Genomic DNA, 10,983 nt, shown 5'->3' on the forward strand with positions numbered 1-10,983 from the left:
GCCTCGCAATGTTCAGTCCAAGACGCTGATACATTCTCTGACGAACGGGACTAGGATCGCTCCATATTGCTCGATCGCCACCAACGGCATTCCTCTACCACCATTTCACCGCCATGACGTTTGTCTAACATGTCCGTTTGTACTGCCTCAACGCTATTGTTAACTGCATTTCCAAAATACTGACTCAACTGGCTGTTAATCACTGGCCATTTCATTTTCCACTAGACCAACACACAATCGGTATGACATCTCCGCTTTCTCAAAGCCAATGGCCCGATCACCACGCGCGCCATCACACGAAGCGCGGGTGGTTCCGGTTGGACGATCACGCATTTCATCATGCAAAATGTTATGCGACGAGCCTTTACTCGCCATTTAGCTTGCAATCTTGCTATAAAGCTTGGGGCGTTTTGATATTCATCCTGCCCACGATCCAGCCCGAGCCTGTAGTTTCTATCTGTTACCCCAAATTACCAAACTAAATCGCTATTCTTTACTCCTTTTCCTATCTGTTTGACCACGGCTTACTGAGGAACCACCCATCCGATCTTCCTGTGTACCACCCATCCAAATGGTTAACGCAACTGCAAACGCAAACTCCACTTCGCATCCCATCCGAGTCAATTTCTTCGGACAAGCGGGCGTCGAGGTAAGCTCATTCTATTACTGTTGCAGAAATTAATGCTGACCACTTCTTTTCACAGGCTGCATCTCTTATGATCAATTCCAAGGGTTTCGTCTCCTCACACGCATTGATTGCCACGTCCGGTATGAACGGAGGAGCGCCATTCGCCAATCCCATACGTCTCACCTCCTATGGATCATCCACTGACGCTGTGAAGCCCAATTGCGTTTACTCGATGACGTGCAAGTTGATCTGTACAAATGATACCGCAGATGATCATTTGCATTTTGAGAATTCTTCCCGAATCGATCTCGGCGACGTTGCAAGATTTGGAGAAGACTTTGCCGAGGATCTCATGGACAAAACCATTATGGTCGCATTAGGCTACGTGATGGGTCGTGAAACTGTCAAAGATCCGCTCTACAAGGGCAAGCCGACGGTCGTTATTACGCTGCAATCTCAAGATTATGATCCCTTGGTACATAACCACTTCTCCGTACAGACTTTAACCACCAGAATACTGACACTTTATTCGTAGACAAAGATTCCTGTAACATGGTATACCAAACACCACATCCCACCAGTTCGCAACATGGAGAAAGCCCAAAATATATGTCAGATTGGGCGTGAGGTTCAATTAGTTGGCGCCATCAAAGACTATGACGGCGTTAATTTCATGTGGGAGACCGAGGTATGTCCGCGGTGTAGTTACTCCATCGAACAAATACTTATATCAAACCATAGGTCTCTGCCATTAGTCGATGCACCGGTGATGCCCCGAGTATGGCCGACAAAATAATCAATAAGCCTGGAACACCAAAAGGGGGCCGAGTTCCTTTGACATTGTAAGACCATTCGTACTCACATTTCTGAACAGGAACACTAACTATTTCTTTCCAGATGAAGAAACAAGGCTAGCACAATTGCTAGCACTTCCGCGGTCAGCCTCGATGCGGGATCCAGCAATGCCACAGGTGCTACCTCCAGTCAAACTGAAGTAACCGACGGTTCAATTGTAGACGTCGAAAACGACGCTGTGAACGGCACATTGGAGACTCCAGTCAACTCTTCACCATTGAAACGTCGACGTTAACACCATACAACTCTGACCCCGCTGCACATTCATGATTTGACGAATATTATGATGAATACCAGATAGTGCGGTTTGCCCGAATCCACTTCCGATGGTCTTTATCAATGCGTGATTGAAACTAGGTCTTTGACTTAGTCCCACACACGGCCTTTTTATTATGCGTTCTTCGATTCCCGTTCTTCCTATTCTACACTTTGTTTTGTATTATTAACTCATGATAAAACATCTCTATTCGTAATGCACACATTGTCCCAGCTCTGCGTTACCTACTTTGATGCGCTCCGTATACGAGATACGAGAGATACATTGATCGCATGGATAGAAGTGCATTGTGCTGCAATTTTTGACCCATATCAATGAAGATTGTCAAATGTCAGTGAAGATTGACATTGCGGTACAGTCAAGAGATGTACCGCCGATGTGCGTAACAGGTCATCCCTAACTCTGATTTGAAAGACAGGAAAGTGATCAGCGACTTCACTTTCCACCACACCAGTTTCAAGCGTTTTTAAAATAATACACATCACATACGGACATGCCACAACTCGCCGTTCGAGCCCAGTGGGAAAACAACGAAACTTCAATTCAGCTCCGATTTTGCAGCGAAATTCCGCATAGATTAGGCGATTGTACTGACACCTGTTCCACATGTGACGCATTGCATTGGATTGGTGAACGAACTCGAGATACGAAAAACAGTGGACCTTCCACCTATCCCACATGTTGCCAGAGCGGCAAAGTACTACTGCCGGAGCATTATTTCGATTTCCCACCTGTGCCGGGGTTTCTGAAAGAATTATACACTGGCGATAGTTTTTGTAAGGATGCAACATTATTCTAATAACCGTTGAATTGCGCTGACCAGATTTTGTTACTCACAGGAAGCAACAACTTCCAACAGAACATCTGAGCATATAATAACTGTTTATCGTTTACTTCTCTGGGAGCAGATGTTAAACACAAGGTCGATGGCCCGGATGGAGTAAGATGTTTTAAGATTCAGGGTGCTTTGTACCACGACATGGGACTTATTCTGCCCCGACCTGGAAGCGACCCTGCATTCGCGCAGATTTACGTGATGAGCAATCAATTGGAGAATGAAGCTGCTCACCGAAAATATATGTCAAGGTCAAAGGAGATTGACAAAGAAATCATCACAGAGATACAACAATTTATGTACGATCACAATCCGTACGCGCGACAATTCAAGATGGCAGAACAGGTTCTGCAAGAATCTGCGACGAAATCGATTTTGTTGAAATTGAAATCTATACCCCCGACGGCGGAGGGTGCTGCAAATCACGATCTGCGAACTTATTGTCGACCCACGGCCAATGAAGTTGCTATGATTGTTGCCGGTGGAGGTGATGTCGGTGAACAGGATCGCGATCTCATCCTGCACAGCGAAGATGGTACCTGGGAAAGGGTCTCGGAGCGTCATACCGGGTATCTACCGCTGAGATACCCCATACTATTTCCATGGGGTCAAGCTGGCTATGATGAATACTACCGCGTTCCAACGCCTGATAGTAAGTTGTGCGACATAACTCAGGAAAGCCAATGCTAATGATTGATATTGAAAATAGATGACGGAGAGACTGTTTTGTCATTACAATGGTTCGCATATCTCCTGTTCCACCGGAATGGAGAGTTTTCACCTATACTCGCCTCTAGAATGCTCCTGCAAGAGTTCACCATCGATTTATATGCATGTGTTGAAAATCAGAGATTACGGTGGTTCCGCCTCAACCAAGATGTGTTATATGCCGAACTCTATTCGGGAGCCAAGGAATCTCTTGGTCGAAATGATTTCAAAATCGGGCGACGTGTGATCTTACCTGCAGGTCACATCGGTGGCGCACGCAACATGGTACAACTGTACCACGACGCGATGGCGCTGGTCCGACACTTCGGTCAACCGTCGTACTTCATCACAATGACGGCGAATGATCATTGGCCTGAAATACAATCACAATTATTGTATGGTCAAACTGCAATGGATAGACCCGATATAATGACAAGAGTGTTTCGGATGAAAATGAAGGCGATGATGAGATGCGTCAATAAGGATGGTCGTCTAGGAACATGCCTTTCACACGTTCGAACGATTGAGTTTCAAAATCGAGGACGGCCGCACGTTCACTTTATCCCCATTATGGAACCGACGTCGTGTCCGCGCACACCAGATGCTGTCGATTTAGTCGTCCGTGCCAAAATCCCAGATCGAGAAACCGAACCAGACCTTTGGGCAATTGTAACAAAGTCAATGCTCCACGGACCGTGTAAGGTCGACGGCAGCTGTTGGCGCAACGGAAAATGCCGTTTTAATTTCCCGAAAGAATACGCGGAAGAGACAACGATGACTGACGACACCTACCCAAAGTATCGACGCCGTAACAATGGTCGAACCTTTATTAAGGGAGGATATACATACACCAATCGTGACGTAGTACCTTTCAATCCATACCTACTCCTGCGATTTAATTGCCACATCAATGTGGAAGTAGCTTCAAGTATGCAATCATTGAAATACTTATATAAGTATATTACGAAAGGACATAATCGCGCAGCTTTATCAATCACCGCTGAAAACAAGATTGACACTTATGTGGATGGTCGTACGCTAACGGGTACAGAAGGCAAGTCTCCCTCTATTCAACCGTTTCCTATTGGTCATCGAGGGATCTGATTGTTTGGGTACAACAGCGTGTTGGCGGTTGTTTGAATTTTGGATGTCGTCGCGGTTTCCCGCAGTCCAAAAACTGACGGTCCACTTACCCCGCGAGAATACTGTGTACTTCAAAAACAAGTGGTCTCTGAAAAATCAAATTGAATCGGGAAAGGCCGCTAGGACCACTCTCACCGAGTTCTTTGCGCTATGCAAAAACAACATTAAAATTAAGGGGGACACAGAAAGTGTCAAAACGTTAACCTATCCCGAAGTTGTTTTGCACTTCTCATGGAATAAAGACACAAAACGTTGGAAACTTAGAGTACAAAGTTCAAAAACTATACCCCGAGTTTTTTATGCGAGCCTAGGGCAGGGTGAACGCTATTTCATGCGGTTGCTACTGATGCATGTTAAAGGTCCTATGTCCTTTGATGATTTGAGGACGGTAGATGGAACGGTTCACCCAACGTTTCACTTAGCAGCTGTAGCTCAGGGACTGCTACTCAACGATGATCACTACATTGCGGCAATGGATGAATGTGCTAGGGTACATAGTGATTATCAACTACAAACTATGTTTGGGCCATTGCTATTTGCAGCCCACAGGAAAACCATGTAGGCGCTGCATTGGCAGCGCCTACATGGGTGTTTCCCACGAAAAAGCGCCTACATTTATGATGTAGGCGCTGAAAACCATCTAAAATGACGCCTACATGATAAACAACCCATGTAGGCGTCATTTGGTTACGCCTACATTCAAAATTTCAGAATGTAGGCGTAATTTTCAAGCACCTACATATCTAATTTGAAATGTAGGCGCTATTTTTGAGCGCCTACATTCAATTTTCAGGTCAAATAAGCGCCTACATGCAGTCTTGCATATGTAGGCGCTCCAAATCCAACACCTACAACTCCAGACTGGTCTGACGGCTAATGAAGAAGAAGTTTTAAGTTAAAATGAGAGTATTGGAAGACGGAAATAGCAGTTCGGAGTTGAAATGAGTGTATCGGAAGATGGAAAAAGCAGCTTGGAGTTTAAATGAGTGTTTTGGAAGACGGAAAAAGCAGTTAAGCATATTGGAAGATGAATATGCTCTTTTCAACTCTGAAGTGAGTGTATCAGAAGACGTAAATAGCAGTTCAGAGTTGAAATAATCTACTTCTTTTTCCGCTTCTGATACACTCATTTTGACTCCAAACTGAGTTCAGAGTTGAAATAATTTACTACTTTTTCCGTCTTCTGATACACTCATTTTGACTCTGGAGTGACTTTTCCGTCTTCCGGTACACTGATTTCGACTCCAAACTGCTTTATCCGTCTTCCGATACACTCATTTTGAGTCCAAACTGCTTTTTCCGTCTTCAAAACTCTCATTTTGACTTGAAAATCGTTCTTCATTACCCTTCAGACCAGTCTGGAGTTGTAGTTGCCGGATTTGTAGCGCCTATATATGCAGGACTGCATGTAGGCGCTTATTTGAGCTGAAAATTGAATGTATGCGCTCATTTTTAAAAATGTAGGCGTAAATTTTGTGCGCCTACATTGGATTTCCCATGTAGGCGCTCGAAAATAGCGCCTACATTTCATTTTTTGAATGTAGGCGTAACCAAATGACGCCTACATGGGTTTTTTAACATGTAGGCATCATTTTGGATGGTTTTCAGCGCCTACATCATAAATTTAGGCGCTTCTTCGTGGGAAACACCCATGTAGGCGTAATTTGGCCAGCGCCTACATGGTTTTCTTGTGGGCTGCAAATAGCAACGGCCCTATGTTTGCAATCATCTTAAAATTCGGACCGCCAGCTGATCCTCTCAAGATTTGGAACCAGTTCGTTGTCTACCTCTGTGACGATTGTAAGTACGCAATGTTACAGTATAAGCCAATGGATATTCCGACGGAAGAGATGATTACGGCATTGGGGCTTTGTCGAATGGCGGTTGCACTCGAGGAGGTCAATATGACGTTGTTAGGAGCCGGCCTTCCGCAACCAAATAAGAGGATCTTGAGAGATTACTCTGTTTTAATAGACCTTAACGATGAAGACGAGATCACTGCTGAGGAAAGTGAATTGATACTGGAAAACTCGCTAGAGACAATGAACGCAGATCAACTTCGCATATTTCAAAATATCAAACACGATATTGGTGCACAAACAGGAAAGCTACACTCTGTAGATGGCCCGGGAGGGACGGGGAAAACATTCTTATTGAATGCCATCTTGCACTACTGCAATGCGTTGGGACACGAAGTCGCGGCTGTTGCTTCCTCTGGCATTGCAGCTCTTATACTCCTGAAGGGTATTACAGCGCATTCGTGTTTCAAAATTCCCATCAACGCCGACGATGACTCCAGGTGCAAATTGTCGGGTCGCGACGAACTCAGCAGACGATTGCGATGTTTAAAGCTGATTGTATGGGACGAAGTCTTGATGCAAAATAAAGCAGACATACATTGTGTAGACCGGGCGTTACGCGAGCTCCGAGAGGTCGAGGCACCATTCGGAGGCACAATGGTACTCTTTTCGGGCGACTTCCGGCAGACCTTGCCCGTGATACCAAGAGGTACAGTCGCGGCGCAAGCCGAAGCCTCTTTGAGATGTTCGTATTTATGGGCCAAGCTACAACGCCATAAATTGACTATCAATGTAAGATTAACCAGTGCAAACGTCAGTGCCGAGGTGGCTAATCGAAACGGCGACTACGGGAAATGGCTTTTGAAAGTGGGTTCGGGAGAGTTACAAACCGAGACCGAAGCGGACATTACATTGCAGCATATCACGCACAAAACGATTCCATCATCGAAGACATACAATGAAGAAGTGGCTTTGGGACTATACGCGGACACAAATGTTATGATTGAAGAGGGGCGCTGGGCTGACTTGGGGACATACTATGGGGAACGATGTATTATTACGCCGTTGAACAAATACGTGACCAATGTGAACGACGAGATCATGGATCATTTGAGGGGGGAAATATTTTACTCCGAATCAATTGATTCTAACGACGACGCAACGAAATGTGAGCCGCTGACGCCCAAGATGCTGAATACTTTTGTAGTTCCTAATTTCCCGGTACATTCTTTGAGACTAAAGGCTGGTATGCCAATCATATTGTTGCGTAATCTCAACATGAAGCGGGGATTGTGTAATGGTACGAGAATGGTAGTGACCCATGTGGGGAGAAGAATACTCTCTTGCCGGATTATAACTGGCAGCAGGATTGGCGATTTGATCACTCTGCCTAGGATCAACTTGCACCATACGGGGGGTTCGTCATGTCCGCTCCCCTTTTACCAATTCCAATATCCGATTGCGCCTGCCTTCTGCATGACGGTGAATAAATCACAAGGCCAAAGTGTTAATGATATTGTAGTTTTTCTCCCAAGTCCTGTGTTTTTGCATGGACAACTTTACGTTGCGCTGTCAAGGTGCACTCGCGCTGACAAAATTATGATATGCATGTCGAAAGACATTAAGAATGCGGAAACCAAGAACATTGTATTTCACGAAGTTTTATTGTAATAATCATTAGTTCACTTACAATTTGTGACGGTTAAAATTTGTATGGCTCTAAAACATGGACCAGAGTTTATTGAGTTGTGCGGCGGTATAAGCAATGCATTTCAGACTGGGCAAGGCGCAAATGCGACGAGAAAGGCCCTTTGAAGAGTGATAAGAAAGTAGGCAAATGGCACGCTTACATCTATATCTGAGATGGCGGACAATAGACGCATGTTACCAGCTGAAAGTGGAAATGGCGAGGGAGTACGAGAAATGGACACAAAGTGGTATAAAGGGCATCGTGTAGGCATATGCTCTTCAATGACCAATGAACGCAGACGCTTTAATTACATCACTAAATTCACATCACATTTTAAATTATACCGGGACTATGGAATCTCTCAGTGGAATAAAACGATACAAACAAATGCCGCTGCACTGTAAAGGAATCTTTGACTGTAGTGATGAAGTGAGTACTGCTTCTTGATTGGAATCAGCGTCGCCGCTAACGTCAATGCTAGATAATTGGGTTTCGCAGAGGCGGGGGTAGTCGAGTTGTGTACCGTTTGGAAGCAGTATTCAAAGGGGGATTGATAACGCGGATCCCATTTGCAATTATTGATGAAAGCGGAGACGAAATGCTCCGGGTGTCACAGCGATACATAATGGAAGGGGTCATTGCAATGGACAACTTCACGGCGCAGCAACGTCTGTTTTTGAATCAAAACTCAGTCTCTGCTATCAATCGCGAGTGTCTCGCAACAAAATCACTGGAAGATGAACTTACGTTCTGGGGAAAGGGTATTGTGCTCTCAAACTACCGTGCAAGTTCAGAATCTGGAACGGAGGATTTCAACGTAGCATGTGTAGAGCATCGTCAGTGGGATATGGTGGTACGTGTCTTTAGTTAGACAATTATAATAAATTTAGGCTGACATCGAGACACAGGCTTTGTCGTGGGTCGAATTCAAAACAGAGTATTTATACGATACGGCCACCTTGGGCGCGGCGAAGTCTGCGCTCTTTGTTGAAGGAAATATGGTGGAGCTAAAGGGGCGCGGTGTGAGTTGGTCGGATTGGCGAGGAGGGTGGATAATTATGGTGAGTAGTGGTCGCGTTGTGTGATGAATTGGGCTGACAACAGTTGCAGGTTAGCAGCGTTTCTTTAGTCCGCAGAAAAGTGTGACGTACAGGAGTCAGAAGGTGATGTGAAGTTATAGCAATGGATGTTATAGCGTGGGCGGAATGAGGAAAGTAGCGCTTCGGCTTACATCGTATCGGAGTGTAGATGTTTCACAAATGGCGATTCGTAGATAGTGTACAGCTGTGATGCGTTTACGATTGTGTGTGTAATGCATATGGCGAGTAAGATGATGCAATTCCATAACTGTCCACAGCCGGTGCATCGGTTGGATAATTGAATGAGCAATGCGGTGACCATGAAATCTGTGTTAAAAAAATACAAAATGGGTGGTATCATGGATGATACAAGGTAACGCAACAGCCGGTATGGTGAGGTTTCGGTTATTGCGAGAAACGCAACCCGAGCACTGGCGGAGTTTGGACATAACAAGCAGCCGAGGGTCAGCAGGGTCGTGACAAAACGGGAATGAGGTCTTGACGTTTTGCGTTACGCATTACCACTTCAAACTCACTTCATTTTAAAATCAACTGCCTATATTACGATCGTGAGTGTCTTTGACTTCCGAAAGTTATTGCGACTGAAAACGTTGACATACCGTAACAAAGCAGGTGCAGCTAACGTACGGCAAAATCAAAGTTACCACGAGTTTGAAAAAACGTCTGTTAGGCCTAATATTGTAAGTCAAGGCAGTGGGTGGAGGTATCAATAATAAGATTCAAGGCTTATGTTTTGTATAGAAGCAGCATAATGTCTTCAGCGACGGACAAAGTCGAAGAATCAAATAGGATCATTAGCGATGTAGTGTTGGCAGGGAACGGGAATTTAATACAACGGAACAAGACTAAAATTATAGGAGGGAGAGTGTACATCAAATGTGTAGAGTATCAAACGCGCGGTCCACCGCACGTTACGTGGGTGCTGTCTGCGTAATAGCACTGCAGTAGTTCGGCTGACGGTGTCGTTGTCTGTGACAATTTATGAATTATATGGAACACAAACGTTGTGCAAGAAAACTGAGCAGCATCGCGGATAGAGGCCGTTGGACAGTGATAGCACAAAAGATGAGAATTGAATTTGCGAGAGCATGTGGAGAGCGGCTGCAATGTCGTGACTTGCTTACGTTGTCGAAAACAGAGTTGTAACGAGCGCCAATGACGCTGGCCGAAAGGGCGGCGGGCCGCCCCCGAGATTCTAGTGAGCAAGTTATGAGAAAGTTATGAAATGGATATCAAATGGATAACATCCATTGATTGAGAATTTGTTGAGAAGTGGTTGGGAGACCACCAAAATTGAGATGATGTCATACAGCATCATAAACCTGTACAAACCTGCTCCTGTATTTCCCCACCAAGAATATATAGTTTATTAACCTTTGTGACATAAATTGACTGAGTTATTGAGGTTTGAAAAAAAAAATCACGGACAAAAAATACTATTTTTGTACTATACCTAAGAATTGCTTCTGGAATATCTTCCAGCTTCATCAACATACATACACAAAAAAATTGATATTCCTTTTCAAAACATGTTTCTCCACATTTTTGTCCCCTAAAGCCTTCCTGTATGGGCAGTATTTCTACATGTAATTCCTGAATGTGTCTGCAAGTTTGATTTTCTGAAGTTCTTTGCCCCAAGAAAAAATTTGAGGGAACATATTGCCAAAATCATTCTGAATTTGATTGATGTACATGTAGATGGTATTTGACAAAAATTTCTGCCATAAACTTTGCCATATTCTGCCTAGAAACAAAGAATCAATCGCATTGTTGACTGCTCATGTACACACCACAATTACATATAGAAATACTGCCCATACAGGAAGGTTCTAGGGGACAAAAATGTGGAGAAACATGTTTTCAAAAGGAATATCAATTTTTTTGTGTATGTATATTGATGAAGCTGGAAGATATTAGAAGATCGAGGGGTACTCGGTGGTAGCAACAT

General features: G+C 44.4%; 2 protein-coding genes across 2 annotated transcripts; both read left to right on the plus strand.

Annotated features, from left to right (window-relative positions):
• Positions 1 to 571: 571 nt before the first annotated feature.
• MELLADRAFT_90730 (uncharacterized protein) lies at positions 572 to 1,718 on the plus strand (the record flags this gene model as incomplete). The annotated part of the gene is made up of 5 exons (XM_007413866.1): positions 572 to 649; positions 705 to 1,103; positions 1,164 to 1,316; positions 1,370 to 1,470; positions 1,532 to 1,718. The coding sequence occupies 5 exons, from the start codon at positions 572 to 574 to the stop codon at positions 1,716 to 1,718; spliced, it is 918 nt and encodes a 305-aa protein (XP_007413928.1).
• A 6,505-nt stretch (positions 1,719 to 8,223) lies between these two features.
• Positions 8,224 to 8,806, plus strand: MELLADRAFT_109888 (uncharacterized protein; the record flags this gene model as incomplete). Its single annotated transcript, XM_007413867.1, has 2 exons — positions 8,224 to 8,364; positions 8,417 to 8,806. The coding sequence occupies 2 exons, from the start codon at positions 8,224 to 8,226 to the stop codon at positions 8,804 to 8,806; spliced, it is 531 nt and encodes a 176-aa protein (XP_007413929.1).
• Between the last annotated feature and the right edge of the window lie 2,177 nt (positions 8,807 to 10,983).

Source organism: Melampsora larici-populina (assembly GCF_000204055.1).
Source record: "Melampsora larici-populina 98AG31 unplaced genomic scaffold MELLAscaffold_39, whole genome shotgun sequence".
In the NCBI taxonomy this organism is placed as follows: domain Eukaryota; kingdom Fungi; phylum Basidiomycota; class Pucciniomycetes; order Pucciniales; family Melampsoraceae; genus Melampsora; species Melampsora laricis-populina.